We start from the raw sequence: 16,665 nt of genomic DNA on the forward strand, positions 1-16,665 counted from the left end.
GCGATTATAACTGCGACCACGACAAGGCCCCATTCACTGCCATTTTTACATTTTTTGTAAGTTCTTCTAGTCTTTCCAGTGATTTTCCTCACCTCGTCCCTATGGGCTTTGTAGAGTTTGTTTTGTCTGCTTGTTTCTCTAGGTCATGTTCACATCAATCTATTGAAGGTCACTTTTCTTTCATCATCAAACAGCGCTGACTAGTCCTTGGTATGTACTTATCTGACAGACTGAGTAGAACGTCCTTGAATGTATTCCATTTGTTCTCGAATGAAGTTTTCCTGAGTATTATCCCACCCGCCCCCACCCCATCCTCAGCAATACAGCCAAGTTTTTCATTCATTACCTTGAAGTTGCTTTTTTTTAAAAAAACAAGAAAAAGGTTGTATCTAAAGCCCGGGCAACTTGGCCCTACTTCCCTCAAGAGGATCGTTTTTTAGCAGACTTTCTTCATTGGTAGGTAAATCTTAATCCAGATCAATTAGAGTTTAATTCAATCAATGGGAGCGTGAGTTTTAATTTCCATTGTAGGCTGCAAGGCCCAATAATTCTAACCCTGTGATCCAGGAGGAAAGGAAAAAAGACTCTCCTCTTCTAGAGGGCATCTGGTACTAACAAAACTGTTCTAAATTCATATTAAATTAACCAAGGTTCAGGAAAGTTTGAAACTTGAATACAATATCATCAAGAATGGACTGAAGATGTTATTCCTACAGCATAGATTTCTGCTTTGCTTCACTGTCAGATTTAAGTTGTCCATGGTCTTGCCCCACATAACTCTTCTAATTCCACCCAAAACCCAAAGCCCTCAGAGATTCAGAAATATACATTCCTTCACTGTCTCTGGGTGAAAATTCTGAGACTCCCTCCACAACAGCACGGTGGGTGTACCTACACCAAATGGACTGCAACGGTTCAAGAAGGTGGCTCACCCCCACCTTCAGAAGGACAATTAGGGATGAGCAACAAATGCTGACCTAGCCAGCGACACCCACATCCCATGAAAGCATAAACTAAAATAAAAATAAGTCCAATTTTGGCCTCCAGGCCCATCCCAGATTCTCATCATTCCACCAATGGCAGCCAGGCCTTCAGCAAAGGCCGCAAAGTATGGAATTCCCTCCCTAGACCTCTTGTTCTCTCTCTCCTCCCTTAAGTCGCTCCTTAAAACCTAGCTCTTTGACAAGGCCTTTGATCAGTCATCTTAACATCTGTTTATGTGCCACATCTAATCGGAAAATGCTCCTGTGAAGCATCCTAGGATGCTTTTTACCACATTAAAGGTGCTATATAAATGCAATTTGTTGTTGTTGGTATAGAACAGAATGCAAACACATGGAAGGGAAAGAAGGGCTTGCATTAGCTACAGTTCTTGGTCAAGACCCTGAATAATGTTCCAGAATACTTCACGTGCAATGAATTCCTTAGCCAAGCCAGCCCCGTCACTCTGCAGACAAGTGGTCTGCTAATTTGCTCACAAAATGCAATGAAAAATAAATTTGAGGGAGCGGCACGAGCCATTCTCTGCACTTTCTCACATAGTACCATGTGATCTTAATGTCCATCAGAGCCAATGGAAAGAGAGGGGCAGACAAATAAAATCAACGAGCAAATAGACTATTTGGGAGAGTTAGCTGCATGGTCCACTTGGCCATGTGGAGCAGTAGAGCGGGGAAAAGGAAGTAACCTTAAGAGACAAAAAAAATTTAGAATTAAATTTAATTTAGTCAGTTTTATTTCCAGGTTTCTATTAATGTTGCTCAAGAACCAGATGCTAGGGGCGAGTTAAGGTGAATCATCGTTCAATTCCCTCTTTTCCATCTGTGCCTCTTTCAGAGTCATTCGACTCAATGAGAGATTCCAGGAGGAATGAAAATCCACAACAATACCCTACTCCCAGCAGTGCACCGCACTGGAGAAATTCCTGTTTCTACACTGGGTGCAACATGAGTGGGAGACAGAGAGGAAAAGTTCCATATGCTCAAAACTTCAGGGAAATCTCTACAGACAGATGTACCTTTGTGTATAGGTTCAATCCAACAGCGGTTGCTAGAGCAGTGCTAGTTGCAGTTAAATATGCTACTCCGATTTGTCTAAACAAAGAAAAAGGAGACAATGTTTATTAAGAAAGAAAGCGAATCTCAGCAGTTATATCATAATTGATAATATATAAATTGACCACTTAACGTCTCCCCGAATTGCTTCCATCAACTCATGTGCAACAGAAGTTATTCACTTTTCCTAGTCTGAGATGTGAAACTTACTTTCTGGCCCTCCCCAGTCCATTAATAAGCTATTCAAGGAGCTTGCCAGGCAGTTAAATGGAGGTGAGTGAGTTTGCCAGAGTCAAATTGGTTGATTGGCTATGCTAAAAATTGCCCTCAGTGTCCTGAGATGCATAGGTGAGAGGGATTAGTGGGTAAATATGTAGGGATATGGGAATAGGGCCTGGGTGGGATTGTGGTCAGTGCAGACTCGATGGGCCAAATGGCCTCTTTCTGTACTGTAGGGTTTCTATGGTTTCTATAAATCCCACCAGAGTCTTAGTGCAAAATCTGACTCCTCACTTTGAAAATAGCAGTAACTTCCGGAGGTGTCAGACATCAAGGAGTTACTATGACCTAACCATCCATCCCCACAACAGGAGATTGAAAATCAAGTTCCTGGTTTAAAACAAAAGTTCCTGCAGGTCTGCACGAACAGCAACAGTCAAGATCACCAAGAAAGAGAGGAATAAAACATTGACAAGCCCTTTTCATTGGATAAAGAACGCACAGCTTCATTGCGAAAACCCAATAGACCTGCCAGCTCCAATAAGAGCAGCACAAACCGTCCTGTTTTTCCGAATGGAGTCAGCCAGTTTTCTGGCTCCATTGGTAACTTTTTACCTGTGAATGAATAAAGAATACACAGCTGGTGACAAATGAGATCTCAATCACTTACTTTGTGCTTATTGGCGATGCTGCATTCCTATTGGTGTAGTTGACCAAGGCATTGAATGACTGGTTCACCCATTGCCAAAATACCACAGCTGGAACTGTTCTGAAAGAAACGGGGAAAGGTACCAGTCACAATGGTGTCAGAGAAATGGCATGCAGATACATAGGTGTCGCCTGAAACATCAGTAGCTTTCTTTCCCCCGCAATATAGACGTTACTGGCAAGGCCAGCATTCGTTGCCCATTCCTAATTGCCCTTGAACTGTGTGGCCAGGCCATCACAGAGGGCAGCTGAGAGTCAACCACATTGATGTGGGTCTGGAGTCACATGTCGATCAGACCAGGTAAGGAGGGCAGATTTCCTTCCCTAATGGAGATCAGTGAACCAGGAGGGTTTTTACACCAAATCGATGATAGTTGTCATGGTCACTATTATTGAGAGAATAGCTTCATATCCTAGATTTATTGATTGTAATTAAATTCCAGCAAACGCCATGCTTGAATTTGAACCCATGTCTCCAGGGCAATAGCCTGGGCTTTAGGATTACTCGTCCAGTGACATTACCACTATGCCACCATCTCCCCGCAACATGATTATAGCATAGAAAATTGCATCTTAAATATCCTACTAGGGGATTGTTGCAGTGCACAAGGGGGGTGATCCTCTAGTCAGTTTGGCTTTGGTGTTGGCAGCATTCTTGCTTCTGGATCAGAAGTTTGTGGGTTTAAGAGCCAGACCCAGGAATCAGAAGTATCTCAGAAAGTGCCAAACAAAGAAGTTGTTAAATAAGATTGTGAGTCAAGGGACTAGCTCTGAGCATGGATTAAAGGTTGGTTAATGCACAGAAAACAGACATTAGGAACAAATAAGTCATTTGTGACAGGGAATAATTAGTGGATTTCCTGGATAATCAGTGCTCGGACCTCAGCCATTTACAATCTATATCAATTACTTGGATGACTGATATATCCAGGTCTGCTAATGATACAAAGCTAGGTGTGAATATAAACTGTGAGAAAGACATATTGAGGCTGCAAAGGAATATAAATTGCTCAGGTGATCGGCAAGAAGATGGCAGATAGAACACATTGTCGTGAATTGGGGAATTATCCACTTTGGTAGTGAACAACATTGTGAACCCGAATGATAATCTTAAATTGTTTATTACTGTAATTCTTAGCACACTTGGAATTATTCAGCAAGTGCTGCCCAACCGCAGAATCGGACCTAAAAAGTTAGAAATTATGTGCAAAGCATGTGCTGGTTAAGTATGGTCAGTGCTCTGCCTATTGCGAACAGCCAAAGGCTCCATGTTATCATAGAATCATAGAAACCCTACAGCACAGAAAGAGGCCATTCGGCCCATCGAGTCTGCACCGACCACAATCCCACCCAGGCCCTACCCCCATATCCCTACATATTTACCCACTAATCCCTCTAACCTACGCATCTCAGGACACTAAGGGCAATTTTAGCATGGCCAATCAACCTAACCCGCACATCTTTGGACTGTGGGAGGAAACCGGAGCACCCGGAGGAAACCCACGCAGACACGAGGAGAATGTGCAAACTCCACACAGACAGTGACCCAAGCCGGGAATCGAACCCAGGTCCGTGGAGCTGTGAAGCAGCAGTGCTAACCACTGTGCTACCATGCCGCCCGATATGATTTGCCAGTCATTGGTACGTACAGCCTACATACCTGGTATCAGAGCAACACTGAAATTTATCTTCATCGATGTCAAAACTCCTCTTCAAAAACTTTTGCTCCAGATTCAACTCTTCTAATGCCCTTTATCCAACTCATCCAAAATGTCATCTCAGCATCCTGCTCCACACTGAGCCTTGCCTGACACCTTTCACTGCTATCTTCACTAACCTCCCACTGAAAACATTCACCTCAGATACAAACACTTTCCCCAGCCTCACCCCATCCTACCTCCAACCCAAACCATGAATCGCAAAAAGTTGGTTTGCAGGTGCAGCAGGTAATTAAGAAGGCAAATGGAAGTTTGTCCTTCATTGCTAGAGATGGAGTTTAAAAACAGTGAGGTTATGTTGCAGCTGTATAAGATGCTGGTGAGGCCACACCTGGAGTACTGTGTGCAGTTTTGGTCTCCTTACTTGAGAAAGGATATACTGGCACTGGAGGGGGTGCAGAGGAGATTCACTAGGTTGATTCCGGAGTTGAGAGGGTTGGCTTATAAGGAGAGACTGAGTAGACTGGGGCTATACTCATTGGAATTTAGAAGAATGAGGGGGCATCTGATAGAAACATATAAAATTATGAAGGGAATAGATAAGATAGAAGCAGGGGGGTTGTTTCCACTGGGTAAAACTAGAACTAGGGGTATAGCCTCAAAATAAGGGGGAGCAGATTTAGGACTGAATTGAGGAGGAACATCTTCACCCAAAGGGTGGAATTCCCTGCCCAGTGAAGCAATTAAGGCTACCTTGTTGAATGTTTTTGAGGCAAAGATTGACAGATTTTTGAACGGTAAAGGAATTAAGGGTTGTGGTGAGCAGATGGATTAGGTGGAGCTGAGTCCAGGAAAAGATCAGCCACGATGTTATTGAATGGCAGAGCAGGTTCGAGGGGCCAGATACCTACTCCTGCTCCTAGTTCTTGTGTTCTTATGTTCTTCTGTCCTCTGACACTGATCACTTGGAAATCCCATTCTCCCATTCCATCCAGCATTAGTGACAAAACGTTCAGCCATCTAACTCCTACTCTTTGGAACACCCTCCCCTTTGGCAAGTGGATTACCAACATTTAGGACAGTAACAATTTTCAGGAACTCTATACAATTTGGCATATAGAGCACCGACATGGTGGGATTAGTTTACATAGGATTTCCTAGATTAACAATGCTTATAGCAACAAACTAAAAAAGAACTGAAATAGTCTAAGTCTTTCAACTATTAATAAGCTACTTGCAAGGACAAATGCAGGGAATTTTGAATCAGTAAACATCTGGCACTGGGCTGTGTTGATTTACAGTGTGGGTCAAAAGTCAGAGACAAGCTTAGAACAAATGATTTGGAAATATTGCTCAGGGACATTTTCTGTTCAGTTTGCTTTAATGTATAACTTGTAAATGTGGCCACTTTTGGACTCCTCAGTATCTTCACTGCTTTTCTTTATTCAGAACTTGTTTTCAAATTAACTTTTTTTAAAAAAGAAAATAGAGGGACACATAAATGTTTTACTCATCCAAGAACCTTGGTCAAAGGAGGCCATTCACCCTTCACACCTGTGCTGATCCAAACTCCCACCATTGGAGCCCACCTAATCCAGGGGTGTGGAAACTGTTTTCCTGGGACCATGTGATCTCCAAACACTGGAAATCCGGCCCTCAAAGCCTGGGCATCTCAGTTTTATCTACATCCGATGGGAGTGAAGTCCAAATTTCCCAATTCTCCCTTCTATTAAAGTTTGTGCAGAAATGGGGGTATGTAATAGGCAGCCAATCAACTGCCATCCAAGTTGCATCCTGTCAGAGTTGGATTTCATCCCCATTATTTCTCATTCGTTAGTTTATTCTGTCTAAAAAGAGCCAGAGGGAAGGTGAAGAGAAATTATTTTTACATGAATTTCTTGCAATCTGGAATGCACTGTCTATTAGGGTAGTGGAAGCAGATTTAATAGTGACTTTCAAAAGGGAATTAGATAGTTACTTGAAATGCTTCATGCTTCATCTCTAGAAAGCCCTAGGTAGAGTACATCTAAAGTCCCTGAACATCACTGTTTGCAATTCATTCATTCAAATCTTGTCTCTGACTTTGATTTGCGTTGTAAATCAGCATAGCCCTGCGCCACAAATTTTCTGATTCAAAGCTCTTTGCATGTCTGTATTCTAGCATGTTTTTGTCCTTCCAAGTACACACCTTAGGGAGGATATATTGGACTTGGAGGGAGGACAGCATAGATTTATTAGGATTACACCTAGGGCTAAACTACCTAGGGTTGTATTCCCTGGAATCAAGGCAGCACGGTGGCACAGTGGTTAGCACTGCTGCCTTACAGTGCCAGGGACCCGGGTTCAATTCTGGCCTTGGGTTACTGTCTGTGTGGACTTTGCACATTCTTCCCATGTCTGCGTGGGTTTCCTCCTACACTCCAAAGATGTGTGGGTTAGGTTGATTGGCCATGCTAAATTGCCCCTTAGTGTCAGGGGGATTAGCAGGGTAAACATGTGAAGTTACGTGGATAGGGCCCAGATGGGATTGCGGTCGGTGCAAGCTCGATACACTGAATGGCCTCCTGCTGCACTGTAGGGATTCTGTGATTCTGTGATTTGATCAAAGTTTTCAAGGGGAACAGACAGGATAGATTTGGAGAAACTATTTCACCTGACTGGGGAGTCTAGGACCAAGCGGCGTGGTCTAAAGATTAGAGACTAAAGATTAGAGCCAGATCTTTAATGCATGAAATTAGGCCAAGTGTGGTAGATGTATGAAACTCTATTCGACAATTGGTGCTAGATCAGAGGGTGATGAATATTGGGAATTCTCTACTTCAGAGGGCTGTGGAGACTCACTGAGTATGTTCAAGACAGAAATGGCTAGATTTCAAGATATTAAAGACATCAAGGGATATGGAGATAGTGCGGGAAATGGTGTTGAGGTAGAAGATCAGTCATGATCTAACTTAATGAGGCTGACTAGCCTACTCCTGTTCCTATTTCCTATGCTTCTACATTTCCTACTCTTTATGTGTTGGCTACGGCTGAATAAACTCACTGGCCCATTGAATCACAACATAGAACATAGAACATAGAACAGTACAGCACAGAACAGGCCCTTCGGCCCACGATGTTGTGCCGAGCTTTATCTCGTATCTGTAGACCAAATCTTAGTGGTACCTGTAAAACTGCAGCATGAAACCAGTGATCGCCATACCACCGGGGACCTGAAACGACATTCGCCCAATTAAATTCATCCTTTCTCCACTGTCGGGGTGGAATGCGGAGTCATACAGTTTCTTTGCATAATGTAACTGCTCCTCTGTTGTTCCTGGGGGCACTGTGCCAGCTCTGGAAAATAAAGCAATGCAAACACTGTCAAATGTTCCACATTTTCCCCTCTCTGGTGCCTTAAATGAGTTAACGGGTTACATTTTGTGCAGCTCATCACAGCAGGAATCACAATGGCCAAACCCAACTTCATCATGGGAAAGGCCCGTCATCAGCCTCCTGGCAGAACTTCTCTCACGATTAAATGGGAGGGTGGGAGGGGCTGACGCAGGATTCCCAGATGCCAGTAGTTGGGATGCCAATTAGGTTCATTAACGCACCAACTGGTACTCATTATCCCCTAGCCCACCACAATATAATGATGGCTTAGGAGTTAAATGGAGGCCGCAGGGGTCTCCAGTGCCCTCTGAAGACCCCCACCCAGCAAAACCTGTCAGGTTTGCCAGCAGACTCCTCAGTAAGGACCTCTTGGTATCAGGCATTCGGTGCCAAATCCAGTGATCCACCATCAGGCAGGGGGTGGCCAATGAAATCCACACCCTGCCCCATCCCGCCCCCCCACCCCCCGTCTCTACATCTAACCCACCTCCCTCCTCTATCATAAACCCCATTGAACAATCCCCATCCCACCTTCAGTCACCGGTGACCTGAGGCTCCTCCACGATCCTGGGCAAGTACAGTGCTGCCCCCAGCTACCGCTCCCACTGGTGTTGGCAGCAATGACAAGCTGGTGGCCTCTGATTGGCCAGCAGCTCTTGGCGGGTGGGACTTCCAGCATCAAGGAACTCAATTAAAACCAATTAAGTACTTGAAAGGCATTTGAAGCTATTGGCCCTCCCCCACAGGGGTTTTTCATCAGTTCCCCAACAATGGGTAAGACCCCATCAACTCGAGCAAATCCTAGGCAATGGACACCAAAACAATACTGGTGGTCCCACAATAGCCAGAATGGTAACTTCCCAATCTCAGCCACAAGGTCTGTACCCAAGGTAAACTCAACAATGAAAATTTATTGTTAGCATCTCAAAACATCCCAGGGTAAAAAAAGTAAAAGTCAAAGTTTATTTATTAGTCACAAGTAGGCTTACATTAACACTGTAATGAAGTTACTGTGAAAATCCCCTAGTCGCCACACTCTCGCGCCTGTTTGGGTACACCGAGGCAGAATTTAGCATGGTCAATGCACCCAACCAGCACGTCTTTCAGACTGTGGGAGGAAACCGGAGCACCCGGAGGAAACCCACGCAGACATGGGGAGAACGTGCAAACTCCACACAGAGAGTGACCCAAGCCGGGAATCGAACCCGGGTCGCTGGCGCTGTGAGGCAGCAGTGCTAACCACTGTGCCACATCATTGAGGTGTAATTAAACAAAAATTGACACCTTGCCAAATGAGGGAGATATCAGGACACGTGATAAGCTTCATCACAAAGATGCAAGTTGTTAGGAACAACTTAAAAGGAGAAATTTATGGAGGAAACTTGGGTGTGAAATGGCACAATGAAGGGAGTGGGCAATGCACAAGTAATCTGATTTAGAAGAATTTAGTAGTTCTCAAAGGATTATAGGAGCTCATCCAAGTTCAGTTGTTGCATTTCGGATTTATTTTTAAATCCTAATTCATTGAATTCCACTCATTCAAATTCCTGCACTTCACCTATAACTTACTAGAAAACAGCATGACAAATTTCTCATAAACATAGAACCATAGAAAATTACAGCTCAGAAACAGGCCTTTTGGCCCTTCTTGTCTGTGCCGAACCATTTTTTTGCCCAGTCCCACTGACCTGCACTTGGACCATATCCCTCCACACCCCTCTCATCCATGAACCCGTCCAAGTTTTTCTTAAATGTTAAAAGTGACCCCGCATTTACCACTTTATCTGGCAGCTCATTCCACACTCCCACCACTCTCTGCGTGAAGAAGCCCCCCCTAATATTCCCTTTAAACTTTTCTCCTTTCACCCTTAACTCATGCCCTCTGGTTCTTTTCTCCCCTCGCCTCAGCGGAAAAAGCCTGCTTGCATTCACTCTATCTATACCCATCAAAATCTTATACACCTCTATCAAATCTCCCCTCAATCTTCTACGCTCCAGGGAATAAAGTCCCAACCTATTCAATCTCTCATTGTCCATGTGTCTCAATCTCTCATGTGTCCAAGGCTGCTCTATGGGGAGCTGCTAGGATGTTTCAAGTTTTGATTACTGATATTCAGGCTTTGCAGGTGATGTGGACAGGAGTCTACCATCGTGCAGCTACTGGATAGACGGAAGAAATCCCGGACATTCTCTCTTCCACCTTCTTCCGACAGGGAAAAGATACAAAAGTCTGAGGTCACGTACCAACCGACTCAAGAACAGCTACTTCCCTGCTGCCATCAGACTTTTGAATGATCTTGCATTAAGTTGATCTTTCTCGACACCCTAGCAATAGTAAGTAGTCTCACAACACCAGGTTAAAGTCCAACAGGTTTATTTGGTAGCACGAGCTTGGAAAGCTTGTGCTGCCAAATAAACCTGTTGGACTTTAACCTGGTGTTGTGAGACTACTTACTGTGCCTACCCCAGTCCAATGCCAGCAACTCCACATCATGGTTATCACCTAGCTATGACTGTAACACTATATTCTGCACTCTCTCCTTTCCTTTTCTATGTACGGTATGCTTTGTCTGTAGAGCGCGCAAGAAACAATACTTTTCACTGTATACTAATACATGTGACAATAATAAATCAAATCAAATATCGAAACATGCCTATCTGTTCTTGAAATGGTTCCTCATACCCAAGGTACACAAAATGGCAGATTTTTCTGCCACAGGTAACTCCGAGCTCCAAGTTAACCGAGCATAGTAAGAAAATAAGCCAAACTGTTGTAGGGCAAATTGAGAACTGGTACCAGGAAATTCTTCATCATATTCTTCAGCACTTGAAATGAAATTCTGGGTAAAATAGTGGAGGCAAGAATATATTTTTACAGCAAAATCATTTAACCAACAGTCGGATTCTTTGATGGGGAAACACAGATAGCTGCTGGATTAATGAGCTACAACTCAATGAGCCTTGCTACCAAATAAACCTGTTGGACTTTAACCTGGTGTTGTGAGACTACTTACTATTGCTAGGGTGTAGAGAAAGATCAACTTAATGCAAGGTCATTCAAAAGTCTGATGGCAGCAGGGAAGTAGCTGTCGATTGGTATGTGACCTCAGACTTTTGTATCTTTTTCCTGTCGGAAGAAGGTGGAAGAGAGAATATCCGGGATTTCTTCCATCTATCCAGTAGCTGCACAATGGTAGACTCCTGTCCACATCACCTGCAAAGCCTGAATATCAGTAATCAAAACCCGAAACATCCTAGCAGCTCCCCATAGAGCAGCTTTGGACACATGTTTATGAGTAATTTGTCATGCTGTTACCTGGTGATCTTGAGAATGAAGCAGCCCGAAATGCATCTAACACGACTGGGCTACAGGGTGCCGTGAAACATATTAAATAGATGGTCTTATCTTATGCCAAACTTTTCTGCACGGCAGCACAGTGGTTCGCACTGCTACCTCACAGGGACCCGGGTTTGATTCCTGGCTTGGGTCACTGTCTGTGCGGAGTCTGCACATTCTCCCCGGGTCTGAGTGGGTTTCCTCCGGGTGCTCCGGTTTCCTCCCACAGTCCAAAAGACATGCTGGTTAGGTGCATTGGCCATGCTAAATTCTCCCTCTGTGTACCCGAACAGGCACCAGAGTGCGGTGACTAAGGGATTTTCATAGTAACTTCATTGCAGTGTTAATGTAAGCCTACTTACGACTAATAAATAAACTTACAAAAAAACTTGAAACTCTTCTGTATCCTCCACATTCTGAGTAGAACACACTGATTTAGGTTTTTTGTTTTAGTTTACAGTTAAGTATTTTGAGTTAGCCTGCGTGCGTAAAGTTCTCATAAATGATGAAAATATTTATTTCCAAGTTATATCTCTGACTGACCATAAATCATTTACACCAGTGTTTTCCTAACTGTGGAGTTAAACATTTGAAAACAGACAGGTTAGTGACCCATGAGACAGTCTAAATACATGACCAGCGCTACATCCCAATTCTAATATTCCGCAAGATTTTGGTCAAGAAGTCAACATATCTTCAGGTTTTGTCTATTGTAACACAAAAAATAGGAACAGGAGGAGACCATCTGGCTATTGAGCCTACTCCACCATTCAACACCATCCTGGCTGATCTTGGGCTTCCACTCCACCTCCCTACCTGTTCTCCACATCCCTTGTTTTCCAGAGAGACCAAATCAAAATATCTGCAAATATATAGGGTGTCACAGTGGTTAGCACTGGATGAAAGCAAATTACTGCAGACGCTGGAATCTGAAACCAAAAGAGAAAACGCTGGAAAATCTCAGCAGGTCCTGGCAGCATCTGTAAGGAGAGAAAAGAGCTGATGTTTCGACTCCAGATGACCCTTTGCCAAAGCAAAAAGGCATAGAAAGTGGGAGATATTTATACTGCAGGGTGAGGGAATGAAAGGGGAGTCTTAGAACATAGAACATAGAACAGTACAGCACAGAACAGGCCCTTCGGCCCACGATGTTGTGCCGACCTTCATCTGAAACCAAGATCAAGCTATCCCACTCCCTACCATCCTGGTGTGCTCCATGTGCCTATCCAATAACCGCTTAAATGTTCCTAAAGTGTCTGACTCCACTATCACTGCAGGCAGTCCATTCCACACCCCAACCACTCTCTGCGTGAAGAACCTACCTCTGATATCCTTCCTATATCTCCCACCATGAACCCTATAGTTATGCCCCCTCGTAATAGCTCCATCCACCCGAGGAAATAGTCTTTGAACGTTCACTCGATCTATCCCCTTCATCATTTTATAAACCTCTATTAAGTCTCCCCTCAATCTCCTCCGCTCCAGAGAGAACAGCCCCAGCTCCCTCAACCTTTCCTCATAAGACCGACACTCCAAACCAGGCAGCATCCTGGTAAATCTCCTCTGCACTCTTTCCAGCGCTTCCACATCCTTCTTATAGTGAGGTGACCAGAACTGCACGCAATATTCCAAATGCGGTCTCACCAAGGTCCTGTACAGTTGCAGCATAACCCCACGGCTCTTAAACTCCAACCCCCTGTTAATAAAAGCTAACACACTATATGCCTTCTTCACAGCTCTATCCACTTGAGTGGCAACCTTTAGAGATCTGTGGATATGGACCCCAAGATCTCTCTGTTCCTCCACAGTCTTCAGAACCCTACCTTTGACCCTGTAATCCACATTTAAATTAGTCCTACCAAAATGAATCACCTCACATTTATCAGGGTTAAACTCCATTTGCCATTTTTCAGCCCAGCTTTGCATCTTATCTATGTCTCTTTGCAGCCTACAACAGCCCTCCCCCTCATCCACTACTCCACCAATCTTGGTGTCATCAGCAAATTTACTGATCCACCCTTCAGCCCCCTCCTCTAAGTCATTAATAAAAATCACAAAGAGCAGAGGACCAAGCACCGATCCCTGCGGCACTCCGCTAGCAACCTGCCTCCAGTCCGAAAATTTTCCATCCACCACCACCCTCTGTCTTCGATCAGACAGCCAGTTACCTATCCAATCGGCCAACTTTCCCTCTATCCCACACCTCCTTACTTTCATCATAAGCCGACCATGGGGGACCTTATCAAACGCCTTACTAAAATCCATGTATATGACATCAACCGCCCTACCTTCATCAACACACCTAGTTACCTCCTCAAAAAATTCTATCAAATTTGTGAGGCACGATTTGCCCTTCACAAATCCGTGCTGACTATCCCGGATTAATCCGCATCTTTCTAAATGGTCGTAAATCCCATCCCTAAGGACCTTTTCCATCAATTTACCAACCACCGAAGTCAGACTAACCGGTCTATAATTACCAGGGTCATTTCTATTCCCTTTCTTAAACAGAGGAACAACATTTGCCACTCTCCAGTCCTCTGGCACCATCCCCGTGGACAGCGAGGACCCAAAGATCAAAGCCAAAGGCTCTGCAATCTCATCCCTCGCCTCCCAAAGAATCCTAGGATACATTTCATCAAGCTTATAATGGCAGAGAGAGAGTGGAGAGAGTGGTTAGCCCTGCTGCCTCACAGCGCCAGGGATCCGGGTTCAATTTCGGCCTCGGGAGACTGTCTGTGTGGAGTCTGCACATTCTCCCCGGGTCTGCGTGGGTTTCCTCCGGGTGCTCCGGTTTCCTCTCACATTCCAAAGATGTGTGGGTTAGGTGGACTGGCCATGCTAAATTGCCCCTTAGTGTCAGGGGGGTAGCAGGGTAAATAAATGGGGTTATGGGGATACGGCCTGGGTGGGATTGTGGTCAGTGCAGACTTGGTGGGCCAACACAGCTCAGAAGGAGGCCATTTGGCCCACCAAGTCTACACCAACCACAATGGCCTCCTTCTGCACTGTAAGGATTCTATGATTCTACATACAACTGAAATTTAGCAGGTGGGTTGCTAACCAGATCTACGTAATTGGAAAAAGAACCAGAGAGGAGATGAGGGGACAAAAAACAGAAAATCCTGGGAAATATCAGCCAATCCGACAGCATCTGTGGAGAACCTGCTGAGATTTTCCAGCATCTTCTGTTGTTGTTCCCGATTCCAGCATCCACAGTAATTTGCTTTTATCTTCGGAGATGAGGGGAGATGTTTTATGCAGGGAGTTGTTGGAATGCACCAGCTGAAAGGATGATGGAAGCAGATTCAATATTAACAAAGGGAATTTGATAAATAGTTGATGGGGGAAAGAAAATGCAGGGCAATGGGGAAAGAGTGGGGCAGTGCAAGTAACTGAAGCTGTGTTCTGTACTGTTCTATATGATTCGATGACAATGTTATACACAGTATATTCATACCCCCTCACTGGGAAATACCTTTCTGACAAAGGGAATTACCAATAAGTGAAGGAGCATTGTTCCCAAGTCAATCGTATCTGTTTGCAAAGTTCCACCCAAAGCATTAGTGTGTCTTTTCTGTACCAGCTGTTCACCGATCTACTGTGCATTTTCTGATCCTGCTGCTGTCAATGGGATTTCCCACTGAATCCGCCCCATGCCACCGGGAAACCCCAGATGATCCCGCCAGCGTGAACAGCTGGAGAGTTTGAGCCAATGCAAATGAAGAACTATGTGATTATGCCACGTTTCACCTCTTAAGAGGTTTGTGGAAAACAATTATTGCTGTTCCAAATCCTGAAACCATTGGAAACATGATCCTGGGAAATGATGAGCCTCTTTACTCATAGACTCACTAATAATTAGCACATTCAATGGGAATGAAGGTGATAATTCCGTAGTTAACAAAAGATAGATCATTGGTAACAAATTTCATTACTTCCTTTGGGGATGGGACAGTATGTGGGAAAGCACTGCATGTTTGATATCTGGGCTTTCTGAAAGCTATACTGTGGTAGTTCACCGATCAGATAATAAAGAAGGGTTAAATTACAGAATGAGCTGGATGGTCTGAATGGCCTTCTTTGTAACCTCTCGTTTGCTCTGGTAACAACAGTACCGCACTTCATAATAATGCATGGAACTTGAGAATGTGATCAGGTCTTTCTAAATGCAATTCTTTTTTTTATATTGATTCGTGGGTCATGGGCGTCGCTGTCTGGCCAGCATTTATTGCCCATCCCTAGTTGCCCGAGGGTAGTTGAGAGTCAACCACATTGCTGTGGCTCTGGAGTCACATGTAGGCCAGACCAGGTAAGGACGACAGATTTCCTTCCCTAGAGGGACATCAGTGAATCAGATGGATTTATCCGACAATCGACAATGGTTTCATGGTCATCAGTAGATTCTTAATTCCAGATATTTTTTATTGACTTCAAATTCCACCATCTGCCGCGGCGGGATTCGAACCCGGGTCCCCAGAACATTAGCCGAGTTTCTGGTTTAATAGTCGAGCGATAATACCACTGGGCCAGTGCCTCCCCATTGTCTTCCCTTATTTTTATCAATAACATCTGGAAAGGAATGTGATCTTTCCGTTAAAATTAGGACTTAAAAGAACAGTGTGGTGATATAAACAGGGCCTAGTTTTAAGGCTGATAAAATTGGATATCCTAAATTAAAGAATTGGGCATTTTGAAATCAAACACAGTCACACGTCAGGCAGGCCAATTGTACAATACACAAATGTGTCTGGGCCTGACCCATCAACCACCCATCAAAGGTCGTTACACTCTACTTGAGACTTAGCAGGAGATCATGGCACCTCATTGAAATGATGTGGAGATGCCGGCGTTGGACTGGGGTAAACACAGTAAGAAGTTTAACAACACCAGGTTAAAGTCCAACAGGTTTATTTGGTAGCAAAAGCCACACAAGCTTTCGAGGCTCTGAGCCCCTTCTTCAGGTGAGTGGGAATTCTGTTCACAAACAGAACTTATAAAGACACAGACTCAATTTACATGAATAATGGTTGGAATGCGAAAACTTACAACTAATCCAGTCTTTAAGAAACAAAACAATGGGAGTGGAGAGAGCATCAAGACAGGCTAAAAAGATGTGTATTGTCTCCAGACAAGACAGCCAGTGAAACTCTGCAGGTCCACGCAACTGTGGGAGTTACAAATAGTGTGACATGAACCCAATATCCCGGTTGAGGCCGTCCTTGTGTGTGCGGAACTTGGCTATCAGTTTCTGCTCAGCGACTCTGCGCTGTCGTGTGTCGCGAAGGCCGCCTTGGAGAACGCTTACCCGAAT

The 16,665-nt window shown here is 44.3% G+C and overlaps 1 protein-coding gene across 1 annotated transcript in view; it reads right to left on the reverse strand.

The window, feature by feature from the left end:
* The window catches only part of sfxn2 (sideroflexin 2), a 96,153-nt gene that overhangs the window by 45,173 nt on the left and 34,315 nt on the right, over positions 1–16,665 (reverse strand). The window contains exons 3-5 of the mRNA XM_078223163.1: positions 7,805–7,975; positions 2,944–3,042; positions 2,018–2,093 (exon numbers count right to left, since the gene is read on the reverse strand). Of these exons, the coding sequence (XP_078079289.1) occupies positions 2,018–2,093; positions 2,944–3,042; positions 7,805–7,975 (346 nt within the window). The remainder of the gene's footprint in view (positions 1–2,017; positions 2,094–2,943; positions 3,043–7,804; positions 7,976–16,665) is intronic.

This window comes from Mustelus asterias, chromosome 11 (genome assembly GCF_964213995.1).
Source record: "Mustelus asterias chromosome 11, sMusAst1.hap1.1, whole genome shotgun sequence".
NCBI classification, from domain to species: Eukaryota; Metazoa; Chordata; class Chondrichthyes; order Carcharhiniformes; family Triakidae; genus Mustelus; species Mustelus asterias.